The 21,612-nt window shown below is 44.5% G+C and overlaps 1 protein-coding gene across 1 annotated transcript; it reads left to right on the top strand.

The window, feature by feature from the left end:
• The first annotated feature begins 3,181 nt into the window (after nt 1-3,181).
• Nucleotides 3,182-17,946, top strand: phex (phosphate regulating endopeptidase homolog, X-linked). The gene is made up of 22 exons (XM_066699019.1): nt 3,182-3,504; nt 5,749-5,814; nt 6,189-6,350; nt 7,314-7,397; nt 7,604-7,830; nt 8,019-8,087; nt 8,368-8,484; nt 8,894-8,977; nt 9,311-9,456; nt 10,543-10,636; nt 10,982-11,110; nt 11,942-12,043; nt 12,281-12,358; nt 12,466-12,569; nt 13,512-13,570; nt 14,163-14,217; nt 14,635-14,702; nt 14,949-15,079; nt 16,032-16,097; nt 16,490-16,594; nt 17,009-17,085; nt 17,471-17,946. The coding sequence occupies exons 1-22, from the start codon at nt 3,381-3,383 to the stop codon at nt 17,571-17,573; spliced, it is 2,250 nt and encodes a 749-aa protein (XP_066555116.1). The 5' UTR covers nt 3,182-3,380; the 3' UTR covers nt 17,574-17,946.
• Nucleotides 17,947-21,612: the final 3,666 nt, after the last annotated feature.

Raw genomic sequence — 21,612 nt, 5'->3', positions numbered from 1 at the left:
AACTCCCTGATCTAAGAAGCAAATTGGCCTGTTCCCCATCTCACTCCTTGGAGGGGCGCCTTCCTTTGAGTTTTGGATCCTATCATTGTTGTGACTTCACATTGATGCAACGCTCTGGCTTTTTGCGGCAGTGTGAGCAGGTATGATTGCAGACTCGGGCTTTAATTGGTTTTGATGGGTGATTGCTGACCCCAGACCTATGATGTGCAATACACCTTATGACTAAAGACCGTTTAATGCGAAGACCAAAATGGAACGAGACAATAAACCCCCGATTGTGAAATCTTGCCACTAAGACCGGTTGTGCTCTGAACTGCAATACCAGCCAGGGTCACGAGCAAACTGATTAATTTAGTTACTTCCTTCGTCATATCTATCTTGTTTTTGTTATGTAATGTAAAATACTATAAACAATAAAACAGTATATCTATCTTGAAATTGAATGTGAACATTTGTTTTCAAGGCAGGTCAATACATCCCCATTGATTTGTTTTCCACAGTCTGCTTTGATGTATTTGGCCTTTACTGTCCAGCCATTATTTCTGTGCAAACCCCACGTGCTTGGTAAAGCAAGCCCTTCATATTATTACCAAATAATATTAAATGAAAGTGTGAGTGGTTATTTTTTTTCCTCATTGCCCAACTGCATATTATGACGGTTGATTGTTGATATGATATGATGATTATGATATTAAACCAATTTGTTCTTTCACATGTTTATTACGTTTGCAAGCTGCGAGGGATACCTTTAAATATAGGCTAAATGTTTTGGGGTGACTGGATTTTGGGGTGGTGGAGGACAAAAAAAAACAAATCTTCAAGTGGAATTGACGTGTGTCTGGGAAGCGCTGCTCCTGTCTCGCCTGAAGGCTGCAGTTATTGGCACCAGCCACAGGCAGGGCCAGGACAGCAGCAGTCTGATCTTAAATCACTGGAAGGAGCGTTTGATAGGAAAGGCAAACGAAATGACGGGGAGAAGCAACGGGACCAAAGATGTGATTGAATGCATAACCCCTCCCACGCAACCTCCCCCCTTCCCTATCCTTTATCTAGAGAAGCATGGGTGCTTGTTGTTTAAAGATAACATTCTCACAGTTGGACAGACGAGTCCTTCAAAGAGGTCAGGACTAGTGAATTCTGCCAGATCGCCCTTCGCTCTTGCGCTGCAGTTATTTATGTGAGGCCCCTGACTGTGCTGTATGTCCCAATTAAGACAGAACGACTCTGAGGAGAAGCGTTTGGTCTCTGTTTATGCATCCTGTATCTGTGCGCTTTTGTCTTGGTCTCGAGAAATAGGAGTCACTTCCTGCCAAGTGATAAGCTGCTAATGATGTACGGTTTCTCCTATCTCTCCCCCACTCCCCCCTTTCCCTTTCTCCCCTCCCACCATCTCTTTCATTTTCTCTCTCTCTCATTATATTAGATGGCAAATCTCAAACTTGGTAGCATATGACAAAAAAAAGTTAGTTTGTACTTTGCAAGATTTTGCTGATCTCCAATAGTGTTTGAAAGCCACCCTGTCTACCACATGGTTAATAACACGGCCTGTCGAGCCTTTCCACGGCAGAAGCAGGGAGTGAAAACAGGAGTTATTGGAGTGAACAGAGGTGGAGTTGTTACAGCGGTGGTATAGTCTGAATTTTATCTGCGGTTTAGCTTGAGGAAGTTAAGTGAACCCTCTTCAGGAATTGCGTTTTATAGTAGAGTGTTTTACTGCAGATAAGGACATTAAAAAATAATTAATCTGAACCAAGGCACGAAATAGGAGTCATTCATGTGGCCTGCAGAGAAAGGGCCAAGCTTAACTTCCTCCGGGTGTCGGATGCCAGCAGGTGGTCTGGCAACACAGTTGCTGACACCCCGAACACATCTGAGTTCCCGTGAAACAATCTCAAAAGATGGGCTAGAGAGCGGCTGGAGAGAGCCTCCGTGAGGGTGCATGCACGCTTCCACACTCGCACATCGATAGAGACAGATGGGCCGAGCAATAGATTAGACAGATGGATAGGGAGGTGTGATTCATAATTCATACCCCCTGAAACACTGTTGCGCTGTTCTGAACCCCAGCACAGATTGTTTCCCCAGTTCTCTCTCCAGCTGTGGCACTCTGAGATCCCCTCGGGATCCTGTGGGCAGCGGGCACAGTTGCTCGGTCCTCTGGCACAGACGCGCACACCCAGGGCGTGCTCAGAACACCAGGACAGAGTTTGACCAGCCAGTGTAGTCAATTAGTAGCTACAGTTCTTCAGCTCAGTTAAAGGTTGTCCCAGACCTCAGCTGTTGTGATCCATGGTTTGTTTTTAGTTTTTGCATCCCCCCTACAGAGTGTACTTTCTTTCTCATTGGGGAGAAGATTATTTGTAGGCTTCAGACTAATGTCAGGTTGAAAAAAGAAGAAAGGATAGACCATTGTGTAAGTGAAATCATGTTATGATTGTGCCAGATGTGCAAGATCAGCTTCTAAGTATTAGAGAGAAGAATATGAAATGCTAAACCGTACACTTGCTTCAGTTCCCGTTTATTCCCAAACTTCTTTTGACCCTCCAACAATGTTGACTGTTTTTACACTAAATAACTACTATATGATCCATATAAGGAGATGTTTAGGATGTATAGTAACTTGTGGAAGTTCCTATAAAAACTGCCTGCATGCTGAATAAAGTGTATTGACTGTTTCAGACACATCTGATGTGAAGCCTCATTTCTTCAACATCATAAATACATGTTCTCAGAATAAATACTGTTTTTTGGGGTATGTTTTTTTTTTTGTTTTGTTTTGTTTTAATTACAGATGAGGTAGACATGTCTTTATGCGTGAGCGGCACATTCCACGTCTACCTGAATATAAAGCCTGATGCCGCGCAAACCCGGGGACAGCTGAAAACTCCCCACCGCCAACACACGGACGAGAGGAGCACCAGACCTTTTCATTACTGCACTGATAACACTGCCTGCTGTTTGTTTTTCTTTTCTCTGCTCATGTCCGAGACGGAGCTGCAGTTCCCTCTGACCCCACTGGAATATCTGACCTGGCACTGCAGAGGGCTGTGGGTACAGTAAATCACAGCAGGTCTTAGAAGACGTGTGCGCCCTCCCCTGGAGTCTGGCCCTATGGCTGTGTGTAATTTGAGGGAGGCTGGAGTGAGCAGTGACTACTGACAGATTTATTTATTTTCCTCTCTTCTCGCCAGTGTGGAGGACACTGACAGCAGCCTCTCTTGCTCAGAAGACAGGAGGTGAAGACCAGTGGGACTGATGGTATCGCTATGACCCAGTGACAGAGCTGACTCTTAAAAATAGATATATAATTATCGTTTAATTTGTTTTCTTTACTTTTTTTTCTTGTTTTTTTTGTTATCCACAAACTTCTCTCGGGCAGCATGGAGATGGAAAGACTGGGTAGCACTGGCTCGAAGCCTGCCACCACTTCCAACAAGTTGCTGAAAGCAGGGCTGGCAGTCTCCGTGTGCCTTTCTCTGGCTTTTTTGCTTGTATTGATCCTCGGTAAGTGTCTATCATGAAGATTGGGAAGAGGTTGTCTAATTGGTGGTGAGATCTGAGTTTGCCGAGTGAGTGTTTGCATCCAACTGTATATCTGTGTGTTTCAATTGCCAGTGTAGACGTGCAGGTTGCACACTATTTCTATAATTGCTACATTACAGACAATTTAATGGGTATTTTGTGCATGCTATGAATTACATGATTTCAGATGAGCTTATTGAATTCACCACATGCTTGCTACTGCCAAGTGAATTCTATGCATTTTATACTTTATGCTGCAGGCAGTATGTATCAGATAATCATCTTGTTCCACATAGAAAGCTGAAGGTCACTCAGGTCCACAGAGGTTCAGTATCTGGCAAACTACAAAGTGAATATCATGTTTTAACTGTGTGCTCCAGATAGGATGATTGATTTTCTGATGGAGGTATCAAGAAAGTGTGGAGGAAGTTTTTAAAAGGTGAAAGATGAGTCATATTTGAGCTGATCTTGTGATTATACAGAGTTAATGTTCTTCTGGCTGATTCAGCAATTCATTGATTAATTCCATCTCTGCTCACTTACGGGTCATGCACACATTACATGCATGTTCTCCCACACATACTGCACAACATGCCCAGTGCTGAATTGGGAACCACTGTCCAGCGTTTGAGTAATTCAGTGTATTCAATAGTATTAATATACATTTCTGTAACACATTTAAACAAAAACTATAGAATTCATTTCATAACCATTGCAGTTTGTTTCTTAAGAAAACTCTCTATTTATCTAGCTATATCATATATATAGGAAAAAAGTGACAATTTTATTTTGCTAAATTTCTCATTCAGAACTTAATAATTATTCAATTTTACAGCTCTTGGAAAAAAATGAGAGACCAGTTAACATTGATTTCTGAACTTTGAGTCGTCTCTTAATTTTTTCCAGAGCTTTATACTTAATATCCTTCAGTATTGGTACACATTTAAAATCCAGTCAGGCTCCCAGGCTTTCAAAAACAGTTGTTCTTGCATTATGCATTGTGGCTGAGAACAGTCATGTTGAAACAGAAGGGTTGTCTTCAGTGAAAGTTCAAGCTCTGTCCTGGCTGGCCTCGCAGGGAGCTCAGCTAAATCTTCAGCCATTTCTGCTGATTCGTGTTTATCTCAGAAATAACTGTTTTAATAAAGCAGTTGTCTGGCTTTCGGTGTGGTGCATGCCTTGCTGATGTAAAACAAAATCCGATGTTGCAAAAGCAAAGTTAAACAAATCTGCGCAGTCGGCAAGTTCTTCCGTTAGTTTTCTTTGTCATGAATAGTTCTGACTGGCTCTCTCTGTAGTAGGAAAAACAAGATGTCCTGTGCCTCATGGCTGAAGCCAGTATGGTCATTCTGGGTCCGTTAGTGCGGTCTGTGTGCCGTGGGGCTCCGAAGCTGTTTCAGCAGGTTTCTGACATTTAAAACCTGAGAAAGCTGAGAGGGCTGGAGGAACCTCACCATGGCACAGTTCCAACTGGCAGTATCCAACTGAGAGTGGGACTTATAACCAGAGAGGGCCTAATTGTTTAATTTGTTAATTCATTTTTCATTCATGATCATATTTTCACACAGGAGTCTGAGTTTTTAGGCTTGTAAGTGACCAAGACTAATGAGATGAATTTGAAAGGGCCATCGTGTCATTGTTAAGTGGCTGTGTCCTTCAGGACTGTCCGTCCATCTGTCTGTCTGATATCATTCCCAGCTGTTGGGACTTCTCCATGTACTTCCATTTACATCGCAGTGTCAGAAACAACATTTCTGCGGCAGCTGCGAGGGACGGTACACAGGCGGCCAGATTTGAGATACTTGCCCTGCCTTGCACATCAGCTGACCTCTCGAAAATGATTGCAATCAGACTGGAAAACCTGTATAGCAATACAAATAAAAAATCATCAGGGTGTGATAAATGAAAAAGAAAAAAAGATGGTGCAGGTATGTTACCAACACACGCTGACATGTAATTTACAAACCTTTAATTAGCACTTTCGAACAATTTATAAACAGGGTAATGAGGGTAATGGATCAAAATAACACACAACACACACACGGCGCTGAACAAGTCTGTGCACTGACAAGTCAGTCAGCGGGGAGAAACGCTTCCCTCTTCGGAGCACCTTCACACTGCGCCAATGTGCTGGATCACAAACACCGGTTCTTGCCCTTTCATGCGCACACTATTTTTATTGTAATCCTTTCTGAGAGTAATCATTGTTTTCTGTTCTTCTCCTAGTGTCTCGAGGCTCCATTAGTCTCCACTCTGAAGAGCACTGCCTGACGCAGGAATGCATTGAGGCTGGTGTGTTACTTTCTTCCCTCTTCAGTCCCATAGAATTTGCCTAAGAACACAGTACCTGCCACTCCACCGCACTCTGCTCTATAGGTTTTTATGTTGGTTCTTGGAAGCAGGAGGACCAGTCAGGCCTGGTTTGGTAAAGAAATCAAAGTCGTTCATCAGAAGCGTAAGCACATTTGGTAACTTAAACATCAAAGCAAGGATGTAGGTTTATTTTTAAGAAACCAGGGGCGAAAGAGCAGTGAGGTGGATGCGCTCCTGAGTATCTCTGTCACAGCCACCTCACCCATGTTCAACAAATTGTTTTAATTTGCATAAAGACTTCTCACAGTGCTCACAGAGCTGACAGACACCTGCTTGCTCCCCCTCTCTCCCAGCGGGCTCCATCATCAACAAGATGGACCCCTCTGTGCCGCCCTGCGTTGATTTCTACCAGTACGCCTGCGGGGGCTGGCTGCGCGAGAACCCCATCCCCGAGGACTCCTCCAGCTACGGCATCTACCCCTGGCTGCGGCAGAACGTTGACATCAAGCTGAAAGGTGAGCACCAAGATGCAGCCTCACAGCACCGAGGCCGGAGACGGGAGGCAGAAACTATGCAGGGGATACAACCATAAGGCCCTGGGACCCCAAACTGATTGTCTCCTCTGGGAGTTCTTGTCTTTCTGTCCTTCTCCATGCCTGATGGCTGATTACTACCTGTACCTCATGTATGCATTGACTTGAGCTTCATGTATCCATTCTTCATGGCAATTCCTTTGTGGACCTATAGTAAATCAACACTGACTGACTGATGGGTTGGTTGAACCCTGCAGCTCACTGTGCCACCTTCTGTGTCTGCAGCTAAAGCTTTCTCTGTTGGGTTTCACTTTGAGCACAACAGTCCTGTTCCAGTTGGCTTCTCCTCCTCTCCTCCTCAACTGCTCTCCCTACAAAAATTTCACAAACAGGTTCACAAAAATGTAACTTTGTCCGTAGCTTTTGCAATGCGACTGTCACAAACACCCTCAATTGTATTTATTATCCTTGTCTGGCATTGCCCAGGCTTTGGGTGAGCAGCGAGGGCTGTCAGCATTTGGAACCGTTTGCATTCACAGGTGCTTTTATTCTTTTAAGGAATAAGCTAGCAAGGCAGCAGGCAGCTTTTGCAGGTCACAAAGGGACAACATGTGTTATTTTTAAACGGGAATGCAGCATCGGTGGCAATGATCCACGCTCTGCAGAAGCGTCTCTGCATTTTCATTCCCTCCCTGATTAGCAGAGCTTCCAGGGGTGGGTACAATTCAGTAATTAAAGTCAGCACACTGTGGAGAGTATTGGCTGACTTGAAGGCCTGCAAGGGGGGTGCAGGTGAAGGTGGCAAGATCACCTCCTGATGATCTAGAGCTCACACGGGAATGTTTGGTTTGTAGCAGTTAAACAGTCTCATGAGCAGCTCAGCCTAGTCCAGCGTCAGAGCTCATGGTGAACCCCTTTAATCGCTGTTCTCTGTGATTCCTCTAGAGCTGCTGGAGGAGCCCATACAGCCTGCGGAAATGGAGGCCATCCAGAAAGCAAAGATCCTGTACCGGTCATGTATGAATGAAAGTAGGTGCCAGTGTGTGCACGCAGGGCAGGCCTTAGATTCCTGCAGATTATTTCCTGCAGCGCGAAATTTGAGCCATGTTCACTAGCGTGAACTTGTTCCCATGAAAAATACGTAATTTGCGCCTTCTCTTCTTTCACATCTTGTAATCCCTCTGTCCCTCTTTCCGTCTCCCTCTCCCTGTGTCCCCCTGTCCTGCCCTGCTCAGCTGCAATAGAGATGGAGGATGCAAAGCCGTTGTTGAAGCAGCTGCGGCAGGTGGAGCTGCGCTGGCCGGTGCTGGGCAGCAGCCTGGGCGCACAGTGGCAGTGGGACGAGAGCCGCTTCAGCCTGATGGACACGCTGTCCATGCTGCGGAGCCAGTACGGCAAGTCCGTCCTGCTGCGCATGTACGTTGCCCCCGATGACAAGAACTCCAACCAGTACATCATAAAGGTGATCTGACTTCTGCCGTTCCCCCGGGGGGTCGGTGGGGTGGTGAGAGGGCGGGGGCCTCTGTGTCCTCCATTGGATAACCATGTCGTAGCTCTCCCGTCCACGAGTGGTGTCAGTGTTTCCTCAGGCGGATCACGTCTCTTCTGTGCTGCAGCGTATTAAGTGTATGTTGCTCTGTGCTTGTTTAGCTGGACCAAGCCTCCTTGTCCCTGTCTTCGAGGGAGGACTACATCACCAACACCACAGAGGCAGAAGCGGTAAGCCCGACTGCTTATGACCACCAGTGCACCGCAGTGGCATTTGCCTCTAAAACCCCTGAGAGTGTTCCTGGCTGCTTCTCCACTTGATTTATCCTGTTGTTATCCTCCTACTGTCTCCGATTGGGAGTGAGGGAGCGGGGATGGGAATGGGACGAGCACTAGTGTCCACAGACCCTGGGTTAGTGGAGTGAGTGAGTGTGTGTGTGTTGAGTGAAAGTGAGAGCTGTTCTCCCAGTTCTCCCTGAGACTCTGCACCGCTCTCCTCCCTGTCCCCCAGTACCGAGACGCCCTGCTGAAACTTATGGTGGACGTGGCTGTCATGCTGGGAGCCACACAGGTCGACGCTGAGACACAGATGAAGGAGGTTCTTGCTTTTGAGGTGAAACTGGCCGAGGTGAGTGGAGAACAGAAGGCATTCTGGGAAACAAACGTCCAATGCTGAAATGCGAGTGACTTCTCACTCACACTGGTAAACTTTTTTCTTTCCATTTTCAGTAATTAAACAGTATAAGGGGTTCATGACCTGGGAAAAAATAAGCTGAAGGATTAGGTGCTCCAAGTAAACCCTCCAGATCCAAGTGGTGCCAGAACACAGAAGCCATTGATGTTTGTAGCAAAAAACATGAGAACAAAAAAAAAGTTTGAGATATTTTGCTAGAGAAGTCCAGGGAACATTTGACTGTGTTCGAGCACCTCCAGGTTTGGGAATGTTTGCTTGGGACTTTCTGCTCTCCTTATTCCAGCTGTAAGCCCTTCACAATGGACCGTGACTCTAAGTGACCCTGGAGGTGATCTCTCCACAGATCCTGATTCCCTTCGAGAACAGAACCAGCGAGCTGATGTACAACAAGTACAGCCTTTCCCGACTGCAGAAAACAGTGCCGCAGGTAACCATGCTTTCAGTGCAGCTTCCTTCAATGCCAGAATTAAACCAAAAGTTTTCCTCTTGTTTTAGATGGGAGGGGAGTTTTCAAAGCGTGTGATCCAGAGCAAAATGTCTGCTCCGTTTTCCCAGAAGTATGTTAACTGTCAAAGTGTACAGTTGTAGGCACTAAACAAGAATATACATTTAATGCAGTTTAAAGATAATTCAGCCAATTTCACTTCCTCAGAACACTTTTCTTTGTTGTCTGTCAGGGAAAGGAGTGGGTGTGTGCGTGGGTTTGTGTTTGTGTGTCTGTGGGCAGTGCAGCTGGACTGACCTCTTCCTGTCTTTCTAGTTCAACTGGCTGACGTACATCAAGGCTGTGGTGGACACCAAGCTGTACCCCGAGCTGAGGAGCCTGTCCTCGTCCGAGCATGTGATCGTGCGCGTGCCGCAGTACTTTAAGGACCTGTTCAAGCTGCTGGAGAACACAAGCAAAAGGTGTGTAGCATTGAAACAGACACACATACTAAATCATCCTCATCACCGTAATAATATACAGGCAGCAGCAGTTCAAGGTGAAGGTTTGGAACAGCTATCCCTGTGAGGACCGTGCGTTTGGGTGTAGGTGGACAGGAAAGGCTGGACTCGGTGGGCCCCTCTGAAGGCGGCCCAGATTGCCGGTGTGTCAGACATGATGTCAGATGCTAAATTCTAGAGCACGTCCTAGCATGGGCGGAATCCCGGAACCCTGACGGAGACCCTGGTTGGCTATTGTTGAGACCCAGCCCGGACGTTCTCCAGGGAAAATGACACGTTGTTGATTTTACACTGGCTTATTACACAGCACGGTGAGCCTTATTTAGAACGTGTCATTAGGGAGCCGCGGCCCCCGCACAGCGGAATGGACTTACGAGTTTTGTCTGTGTAAATAAGAGAAAGTAAAAAAAATAATAACAAAAGAATGACAACAAATCTATTATTGAACATTCAAATAATTGAAAAGTAATGTCCATTCAAAAACAACCTACCACTTAAATATTCTATGAGAAACACAGCTGTTCAAAATGTGTGTTAGTCCTTTAACTCCGCTTCTACCACCTCCCTGATTTATAAATGGAATCTGTTTGTTTTTTTGGTAGTATGTATATATTTGCTTATTTATGTTTTATTTTTGTCTTTATGATAAATGTGTGTTAATGACTGTGTGTCCCCTCCGGGCCGCAGTCTGGTGTGGATGCTGTCAGCGTGTCTGAGTTGTTTTGGGTCAGTGGCCTCTCTGATAATGGTGCATGTGAGGCACAACTGTACACAATGTTCCCGCTCTGCCTTCGCTCCTCTCACTTTATTTACTTTTTGGACATCCTGACAGCGTCCTTCAGGGTGTTATCTGCAGGGATCTGATGGCGAGGCAATCTGGGCCTGAGTGTAATATACAGTGTCATCTGTTTTTTTTTTTTTTTTTTGGCAGTGCAGCTCAGGTTAAGTACACATAATTGAATAAGAGAACAGGGATGCAGATATTAACTACGGGTGTTGTACTCTAATCTATCTAATCCATCTATTGACTTATTTGTCTCACTTTAGGACTGTGGCCAACTATATCATCTGGACCAAAGTCTACTCCAGGATCATGACTCTCAGCCGACGCTTTCTCTACAGATATCTGGATTTTGTCAGGGTAATTGATTGATTGATTAATACAAATTCACAGCCTTGAAAGGAAACTATTCTGAACTGGCCAGGCTTCGTGGAAGGTTCAACAGACGCTCAGTCTATATATGGGTCCCGTTACCCCCATTTTCAGCTGGTTAAATGTGGAGTAACTGTGGTCGGGTTTGAGGGTGTGGGGAGGGCGGGCCGAGTTGAGGTTACTGCTACATACTTTCCTGAGAACAACAGGATATTTCTGACAGCATGTTTAGAGGGAGGATGTTCTGGGGCTTGCCCTGGATGAGGGATAATGAAGGATGATGGTGGCCTCTTAAGTCATGTTTCTGGGTGTCTTTGCCCCCATGTCCCACAGGTGACGGCTGGGACCACTTCCTTACCTCCACGCTGGGACAAATGCGTGAACTACGTGGAAAACAGCCTCATCTACGCCTCCGGGAGAATGTTTGTGGACAAGCACTTTCAAGAGGACAAGAAACTCATGGTAATCATGTAGTCCTGTCATAAGAGCATGCAGATTTCACAGACAAACCAGGAGCTTCCAGAGGTGGTGACTGCTGCCCCCTAGAGGTTCAGATAAACCTATGCTTAATTAAAACCACCAAGCACACTTGGAAAAGAGAGCTTTCACGTTTTGAATGTTTTTAAATATAATCAAACAAAACACCATAAAGAAGCCCTGTAGTTAGTGACCCCAGGCTCGCTCAGTGCCTATACTAAACTGTTCTCCCCCCCCCACTTAATTTTAATAAATTAATAAATCATTATTTAAGAAGTATCTGTCAATGGGATAAGATAATTATCACAATGAGATTTCTAGGTGGGAAAAAAGTCCTGTTTAACAAAATACTCATCATCATTTTAAACTGCTTTTATCTCCTTGATGTAGGCTAATTATCTCACTAGATTTCTGCTAGTCCGTCTTTTGTAAGAAGAAAACAATCGCCTGATCTGAGACATAAAATACAGGAACAGGACCATATCCTGCCTCAGGATTTGGACACAGCCCCTCTTTACCTAGCTGAGTGAATTCCTTTTCAAATCCTTGATCCTCGTCCAGGATGTGCAGAGGTGTAGAGCCAGAGACCTCTAGTGGTGGAGTGTGTGAAGTCGGCCAGCAGGATGGTGTCTGTTTCCCTGGCTGTGCAGCACGTGAAAGGTCATGAGAGGCTGCTGTGCAGTCTCCTGCCTGTCAGCCGTCTCCTGGGTCTCCACTTCAAATATTAAATTAGAATTAAATGAGAATTGGAGCTGACACTAGAACTGGAATCAGAGATAGGAGTAGAAGTGGAATGAGAATTGTAACTGTGTACAGATGGAGGAGCTGATTGATGGAATTCGCTGGGCTTTCATTGACATGCTGGAGAAGGAAAACACATGGATGGACAGGGACACGAAGGACAAAGCCAAACAGAAGGTAAGGAGGCACCATACCTCTTGACTTCTCAACATGCAACAATTGCAACATTGGCAATTAACATGACATAGACAAGGGAGTGTGGGGACATCATATATCCCAGCATTGCAGTCGTTCCAGTTAGTTTAAAATGAAGATTTAAGTGCTCTGCTGTGCTGTGCTGTGCTGTGCTTGGCTGTCCTGTCCTTACACTGTTTCTGATGGAATGACCATTGGCCACCTGTCCTTGCTCTACAGGCTCATGCAGTCCTGGCGAAAGTGGGCTACCCTGATTTCATCATGAACGACACCTACATCAGCGAAGACATTAAAAGGGTGTGTCTGTGCATTTGTCATGCAATTACTAGACCATTCAAAAATATATACAGTTTTGTGTTGCTTGTTGGGGGGGGTTTGGGCTGACTGTGTCTTTTCTCTCACAGTTGTCATTCTCGGAGAAGGACTACTTTGGGAACGTGCAGCAGACCCTGCGATTCATTGCCCAGTTGGACATTGGTTGGCTACGCAAGAGCGTTCCCAAAACTCAGTGAGTATTGAGCATGGGCAGAGTGCTTTATTGACAGGGGTCTTCTGTTACTGTATCACCACTGAGGGCTCTGCAGTTCACTGATTTACACTTGCAGTGTGGATGTGTTTCTTCTATTCCCCTCCTCCTTCACAGAGTCCTAATTTACTCTGCTAGATACACAGCCCTCAGGGGCCTTGCTTCTGATTGGCCTGCACTGCCCACAGGCATCGCATCTCCACAGCATAGCTTACTGTCTTGGTCAGAGGAGACATGGCAGCCACACAGGAGAGTCAATCAAACTGGAACTAAATGTTGTGAATTAAACCATGACTATAGCGCTTATATCCTAAGGGGGTTGTATGGAGTGCGGGGGCTGGGGAAATGGGATATATGCCAGATATTATGTAGTAAATTATGAAGTAAATTATGAGGATGAATCATGTGTAGTGTAGTTTGTTGTGAGATTATACATACAACACAATGTAGTTTGATTATACATACAACAATATTACTGTGAATTGAAAGGGTAATTTGTTTTTATTCTTTATGTGTTGTTGTTACGGCTGTAAAACCAGCTTGGCAGTGCCAGTCCCCCCGCTAGAGAGTGCAGCACTTTGATCTCATTGGGTCTGGTTTTGAATGTAATCTAACAGACTCATCTTCCAGTCAAGGAGCTACAGTGCTTATGAATGGCAGCTGGAGAGAGCCGCCCATAGCAGTGAACCCCAGTGCATAAACCCATAATGCCGGAGGGTCATTTGCTTTGTATGTAATGGTCTGCAGAGGTGCCAATTGCGACAGCACCTGTTCATGCGAGGTCACTTAAAAGCAAAATGAAAGTGAAACATGTGCATTAGGATTGGTCACAGCTCATAAAGACTTCAGAAGACTCTTAATGGGTTCTAGTGGTGCTCATTCAATTTTTTTCCCCCCTTTAGTCAATTACTGTTCTCTTCACAGATGGTTCACAAATCCTACCACCGTTAATGCATTCTACAGCTCCTCTACCAACCAGATCCGTAAGTAAAAAAATATATTTTCTATACTGAACCTGTAAAAATGTATCCAAAAAACATGTTAATATATTTTAATTTATAAAATTTAAAAAAGCCATAGTGGTCATCATCATTTTTTCAATGCGCTGGATGAAGACCTTTCCAGTATGTATGTATGTATGTATGTATGTATATATATAGAAGCCATTCACGCCCCAATGTGCTTCTGTGTCAGATGGGCCAGTGTTTTAATAAGCCGCACCCACCCATGCTGGAGAAGAAAATATGCTCTCCAACAGGGGAATAGTAACGAATGAAACAAATTAAATAATTAAAGAAAGTAAAAAAATAACTGAATTAAATAAACTAATAGGGAGCAGAAAATCTGGTTCCTGAATGTGGTATAATGCTCTTTCTGTGCAGCTACAGCAAGGCCGCACCCACACAGTAGTTCTCCGCTCCCTGGCACTTCTGCTGGTTCCTTGGGGGGGGCTCTCTGGCTGACTGGCAGACCTGTTATCTCTCGTTATTAAAATGGGATTATCACAGGGAGATACTGCTGTTATGCAGTGGTGTAGCTCATGCGCAGTAATATCAGCCGTTGTCCCTTTTGCAGGATTCCCCGCTGGCGAACTCCAGAAGCCGTTCTTTTGGGGATCCAAGTACCCGCGGTAAGAGGACCCACACTGGGGCAGACAGAGGCGAGCACAGGGAGCCATACGACTTCCTGTGTAGAAACTGAGGAGGCGGGAGCTTGTCTTACATGCTACAAACATTAATCAGGAGCTGCGCCCTGGCTCCTGCGCTGTGCAAACTCTTTCAGGACGCCGGCTCCTTCCTGCCTTCAGTGCAGTGCAGTGGTCTGAACTCCTGTCTTGATGAATAGATCTTTAACGACACTCCCGAATAAAGACCTCACACAGCTGCACAGTGCTGCAGTAGTGGTAAATACATACAGACTACCCCTGTGCAGTGGGTAGTAAGATCACAGCCCTTTGGCGTAAAATCAAAAATAAACATTTCATTACTCTTCATGTTCAAGTACTGTGTTTTTGCTGGCCCTACCCTCACTGTTCTTGTGCACGCAGGTCGCTGAGCTACGGTGCCATCGGAGTGATCGTGGGACACGAGCTCACCCACGGCTTTGATAATAACGGTAAGCAGCCAAAGGGATGTGGTCATGCATTTTGATCAAGCTGCACCATCGAGCCGCTGAAAGTGAGATTCCAAAAACCTGATCTTCGTGCTTCGGCTCAGAGACGAATCCTTGTTAAAGTAGCAGGTTCTTGTCCATAGAGATCTAAACTGACAGTCGAGCTGGGGAACAGCTGATTCACAGATTTAGAACACGGCAGAGCAAGATATATGCATATTTGTATAATTCATGCGTTTTTGTTCTTAGGCCGGAAGTACGACAAAGATGGCAATTTGGACCAGTGGTGGAGCAACACTTCCATCTCCAGCTTCAATGAGAAGACACAGTGCATGATTGACCAGTACAACAGCTACCACTGGAGCGAGGCTGGCATGAATGTAGGCTGGCCGCCCTCCTGCACACTCACCATGCTGAATTTACCACAGTGCAGTTTTGCACCCTCTGATATGGTTGTACTGTTGTTTTCAGCACGCCTCCACTGTGCTTTACCGTCACTTGTCCAGGCTTTAGAAGCTTTAGAAAGTTGTGTCCTAGCATGTCATGGTATCCCCCTGCTGGAATAAGATGTTAAAAGTGATATCTTTCTATGCATGATTCACAAGAGTAACCTTGCACTAGGGTGCACTGTACTGCAGAGAGCACCCACTGCACTCTCTCACTGTGCTCTCTCTGGAAGTGTGGTTGGGATCTCTTACAGAGAGCCGTGTAGCATGCCTTGTTCTGTGACACTCTTGTCTCTCCAGGCGTGCGAGAACAATTCCAGCAGTGTGACCCCGCCGCTGCTGTCAGGCTGCGTTTTGCGGTTTACACTGGTGACCCAAGAGATCCACTGAAAAAGAGAGGGGAAAATTAAAGTTTACCGCCTTGTGCACATATCTGTGCAGACAGTGCTTTGGGCCCACCTGAAAATGGCAGGCACGTTCTGGGACCCGTACACAGTGCAGTATATATTTTCAGGACGCACTTAGACTGACTCTCTCTCTCAGTTCATCATGAAGTGCTTGGTGTGACGGAGTGACAAAGGGGGCCTGTTGCCAAGAGCCACTGATGTAAAAGGCCCTACTGTGCAAACCCCCCCTGTGCCCCCTGTGCAAACCCCATACCTGCAGACAGACTCCGAATACAAAAGTTGCTGTGTGCGACTGAATTCATAAGACTAATACTGATTTCAGAGCGAGAGATACCCAGTTCCAGTCTCTGTCTCTCGACAGCCCCATCGTTTCTGTGTTTTGTTTTTCACTTCTCTAGCTTTTACACATCAGTGTCTATGTGAAGGTTTGCCTGGACTCTTTGAGTGAGACGGGACTGACGGTTTGTGTGTTTCTGCAGGTGAGAGGCAAGCGAACGCTGGCAGAGAACATTGCAGACAACGGGGGGATGCGAGAGGCCTTCAGGGTACGATGCTGAGCTCGTTGGTGCTCCACTTTGACCAGCACAGCACACAGCGAGTGTTCATGTCAGGATTCCTGCTAATGACAAAGCTGACTTTGCTCCTCTAAAAGAATGAATGAGCTTTTCTTTTTTTGTTTTAGTTTTTAATTGTAGGGAAGAATGCAGGGACCAGAACACAATTGTATGGTTTGATGCCTGTGGCTGCAAGCTGTTTGGCGTATGAGAATACCTTATGATTTTGCGGACAGGTCATAATTTAATATTTAAACACCTGTAGTGTATACAGCAAACATATTAGCATGAGGGAGGGTGGGTGACAACCCTGATGCAGAAGTTCATTGCAGAACAGGCTGTGGGCTCTTGCTGACTTAGCGTGTCATGTCTGCATCCCCCAGGCCTACAGGAGGTGGGTTGAAAAAGAGCAGAATGGCAGAGAGGAGCCCCTGTTGCCTGGCATTGGCCTCACCAACAACCAGCTGTTCTTCCTCAGCTACGCTCATGTAAGTGCCCCCTTTGTGTTTGCGTGTGACAGCGATGGAGATTATCTGCACTTGAGGATCGTCTCCAGGGTCTCGACGTTGTGTCACACTAGATCACCAACAGCGCCCACACTCCTCAGAGCGAAGCATAAACGCGTCCAGCACATATTTCATATTTACAAACACCCTCTCTCCCATTTTACTATTAAAACCAGTAATTCCCACAAGCAAGGCTGACTTCTCTTCCTCAGTCAGCATTTCCGGAAACGTACAGCCAAAAGGAAAAATCACAAGGAAAAAAAACACGACAATAAAGAACAAATAATAAAATGGTCACAGCTCTTCCAAATGAACGCTGTCTTGAGTCGCCGCTCTGTCCCGAGTCTCTCCTGCTGTGAGGAGCAGAGGTGACTCCCGTGTGGATCTGTGTTCCAGGTCCGCTGCAACTCCTACCGGCCAGAGGCTGCCAGGGACCAGATCCAGAGTGGAGCCCACAGCCCGCCAAAGTTCAGGTAAGAGGGTCGCCGGGAGGCATTTTGGGTCACAGAGTGCGTGAGAGCCAGACAGAGACTGGATCGGTCCCTTCCCGGTCCCTTGTCCTCTGTCTGCTGTGATGGATTTCATCTTGCAAATGCTCCAGAGACCCCGGAGACAAAGGGGCCGCACAGTCTTACAGCACACAGTCACAGATCATGCCTGCATGACTCACCGCGTGATTTATTGCCACATGGATTGAAAACGTTTGACTCCGTTCCAGGCACAACTGACACTTGAACTGTTGTTTCTTATTCTGGACATTTTATGTTTTTTTTTTTCAATTTTTTCCTGTTGTTTGTTTGTTTTTCTGTTGTTGTTCAAAGTGATCGACTTTTTTTCTTTTTTCTTCTGTTCATCCAGAGTAATAGGGGCCATGAGCAACTATGAGGAGTTCAGAAAAGCCTTCAACTGCCCAGAGACCTCCGTGATGAACCGCGGCTCAGAGTCCTGTCGAATCTGGTAGCGATTAGTTCACCTGCCAGGAGCCAGCAGTTGCAACTTGGACATCTGACTCCGCAATACACTGTAACCTCAGCAAAGAAATTGAGCAACTGTCTTAATATTAAAATCTACTTTAGCATTTTTATGGTATATTATATATATATTATAGTGTTTATGGCATTTTTGTAATTGCCTTTGTTTAGGTAGTTTTCTACTTGATGTTCTGTAAGAATAAGAAGTGAACTTTTGTGTCAGTGCAACCAATACGGATTTATTTATTTTGTTTAGTTTTTTAAATTTGTAACAGTATGTAGGTAGAGTATAATCCACCTTAATAGAGAAGGATTCATTTAAGACTTGAGATACAAACCATTAATAAATCCATTTAAAATCGATATTGTAAAGTCCTCAAGGCTTTCTTAAGGAACAGGAAACTGGTAAAGGAGAACATTTGCACACCAGACAACTGCGACTTCCTGTCCCCCAAGGAATGTATTGGAGATGGGTACCGGCTGCCTTTGCTGGACATGAGGTTCGCCTTGTTGGCTTTAACATCATCAAGCGCCAGACAGCAGGTTGTTGTTTGGAAGCGTTAGAGGGAGGAGAATAATCCGGATCGCAGACATGAAAAGCTGAGGTGTTTTTCAGGTAGCTTTCTGACACAGGTCTGGGTCGGTGCTGAGAGTTGTGCCTGGTGCACAGAAATTCGGCACAGAAATATACATTTGTAGTCCAATACAGCAGCTTTGAAATTCAGGGCACTGCTGTGGCCATCCACTCTCAGTGTGAGTATCCTCTTCTTTTTGTCCCATAACCCCTCCTGAATACATGCTATGCTCTCGGTTTAAAAGAGCGGTGTAGATTTAACTGTAATCTTTTTTTTAACAATACTATATATAAAATATAAAACTCAAGTTTATAGAATGCCATTTCCAGCCAATGGAGGTTCTGCTGCCAGAAGGGCAGAGCGCTGGGGTCTGTTGTGCCAGAGCTGTTTTCAATTTTAATTTCTTGATTGAGAAGTTCGAAGAGTGAGAGTCTTGCCAGGCAGAGAGAATTAAAAACATGTGGAGTCGGTCAGTTTATTCACCAAGCAGGTTCCTGGCTCCTTTGAAGTGACCAGTCTGTCGTACTGTATAATAGGTTTTACAGTCAGCCAGAGGAGCTTGGCAATCAGCCATGAACATCTACTGTACTTTTATGTGTAAGGCTTAGGCACCGAGCCTGTGCCTGATATAGTGCAGCCAGCCTCCGCCGTGCAAGCAGCAGAGTACGAGTCATTCTGACGCCCACATACACAGCCGTAACACTTTGAAAACCTGATCTGGAGTTAATAATTTAGATCAACAACAACAGATTAACTTAGATTAACTTCCTCTGATTAGTTTATTTCTATCTTTCTATATGTGTATTTGTATTTGCCGTACCTATTTTTGACTTTCCAACCAAGGCAATAAGCCATATGAATTGACCCATTATTATTATTATTATTAATAATAATAATAATAATAATAATAATAATAATAATAATATTATGTTTCCTTCTGCTGTGCCATACACTGACACTTTAATTATCTGAGACAGGGTGGTCATCTGTGTGGGACAACGAATAGAAAAAGGAGAAACTGGCAAGTTTTAACACTAGCAAACTGGACAAGCATTGGAGTCCTTGTCTTGCAGCTCCGCAACTCATTCTCCTGCAATGTCTGGTAGAGGCCAGAAGAGGGCAGCTGAAACAAAATGTAAAGCTATGTTAACCATCGTCACACACGCCAAGTCATAAACATGAAGGTATCTAACTGATAAATTACAAATATTAAAATAATATGGTATGTCTCACCATATGTTACATACTAAAAGGAAAACAAAGGGACACAAATGTTTTAAAAAAGGCCAGTGAACTAAAATGATCTGAAATAGATCAATTACAAGGTGTGTTATGCAACTAATTTTCAGGGTCACATTTTAAAATAAACTGGTGTGATTGCTCTTGATCTAATATATGTTGACCCCAGGATTAAAACATCAATATCTCATTCACATCCTCAGTTCTGATATTGTACACATGGACCCTAAATCTGTTATACGTTATATGTTATATGTTCTTATATATTGTTATATATATACTCATATTGTTAATTTTCAACACGGCCTCAATTAAAGGCTTTGTACATAATCTAGAGTTCCTGTGATGTGTTTCAAATGAAAGAAGTCTATAATTGCACTAGGTGTCCTTAAAGTCTGTGACAGGAACTCATGTAGACTTAAGTAAAAAAATAAAATAAAGAAGTTAAAAAAAATCTGATTTAAAGAACATTTTGCTTTGAAAGTCTGCTTTGATTTCCTATTGTTTTTGTCTTTGTAAAGTCTCTCCAGCACACAGAAAAGGCTCCTCAGATTTAAAGCAGTTCACATTGCCCCAGTTTCACACAGCCCGGAGTTGGCAGAGCCTCCCACACAGCGGCATCACTTTCAACAATAGGAAGAGTCATTTTCATACAGAGATGAAGTAAAACCTGATTAAGTGGTTAAAAGCTCGCAACAAATAGGAATTTGCAAAGCACTCCATTATCATTAGGCCTCACTTGCCTGAGACATGCGCTCATCTCTCACTCCCACTGGCATACACCTCAGGTCACCATGGTAAAATGAGCACATTTCAAAAAGGTAATCTATTGAGACCTTTCTAAAAATACATGCATAAATAAATACTAAATTTTTCAACTGAATCCGAGTGAAGCTGAGATAGCTCTTACATTTCTCCAGTGCTACGGAAACTGAAGATTTTTTTTTTTTTACAATACAAAGAAGCATGTCTTGTTAAATCCAGTGCATTTGGCTTCTCTCTTCCCGATTCAACTGGAATCTCTCTCCCATTCCCTGGGTACGGCCGGGGAATGGGAGGGGTACCAGAGGAGAACCACTCGGCAGGACCATCTGCAGCTCCCTGGTTCTGCTCAGCCCAGCATCCCCTATGACTGTACTGAGGCACTGCATTGCAACGTCGGGTGTCCGTAGCAGAGGATCACTGTGTAGCCTAATTAACAGCAGCAGCGCAGTGTTTGAGCTCCGACAGGGGCACGGCTGAGAAATGGCTGTGTAGGCCACACATTTCACAATATTTATGGGAATTTCCCACGTCCATGCCACACTTTCCAGGAAACTCATCTGCCCCCCTTTCCTATTAAATGGTAATTTAATCCTTTTAAAAGTGCCGCGTTAACTTCCGCCTGAAATAAAACATTTATTGAGCCAGTGCAGGATGAGTGATAACGGACGATAAAACTGCGGCAGCTCAGGTTAGTCATTCCACGCATAAACCGCAAGGTGATGTATTTAAGAGCACACAGTTAATTCACTGGAGATTAGAAGTATATTGGCATTTACAAAAAGGTCATTGCTATATAATTTAAACCTTTTCTATGTTTCATTGTCTGAAGCCTTGTTAAAGATCACAGAGCATTATGGCAAATGTGCTGTGAAATAATAGACAGAGACATCTTACTGAGAACCAATTTATTTTCATTACCCTGTTTAATGACACATGGGCCCATTAAAAATAAAGTACATTAAGTGTGTAAAAAACTACCAGTATGTTTATAAATAACTACCAGTGTATATATATATATATATATATATATATATATAAATAAAAATAAAGTACATTAAAGTATATTTCAGAAGTTCAGACAACCCCAATAGATGCTAATTGGAGTTATAAACAGAAATTTGGGAGAAGGCAGACCCTGACCCCACCCACAGCTCATATAAATACGGGATCAAATACTAATCTCCCTGCATTCCTCGCATCACATCCCTCCATCCTCTTGCATAAATTCACTGGCTAATCCACACCGCGGTGGCGGGGGGGGTTTGATGCCTCGTCCACATGGCCAAGACATTAGCCCAATCTAAATACATTAAACAACATGCATTCTCACTAGGATTTCGCCAAAACTCCTGAAATACTGTTTATTTTGGCCTAGACTCGCTTGACTATGGGACCACAGACCTGACATTGAGGACAAGGCCATCGGACCCCCACACTAGGTGGAATGAGT

Source organism: Amia ocellicauda, chromosome 3 (assembly GCF_036373705.1).
Source record: "Amia ocellicauda isolate fAmiCal2 chromosome 3, fAmiCal2.hap1, whole genome shotgun sequence".
NCBI classification, from domain to species: domain Eukaryota; kingdom Metazoa; phylum Chordata; class Actinopteri; order Amiiformes; family Amiidae; genus Amia; species Amia ocellicauda.
The sequence above is the reverse complement of the archived record's forward strand: the minus strand, read 5'-3'. Positions and strand labels throughout refer to the sequence as shown.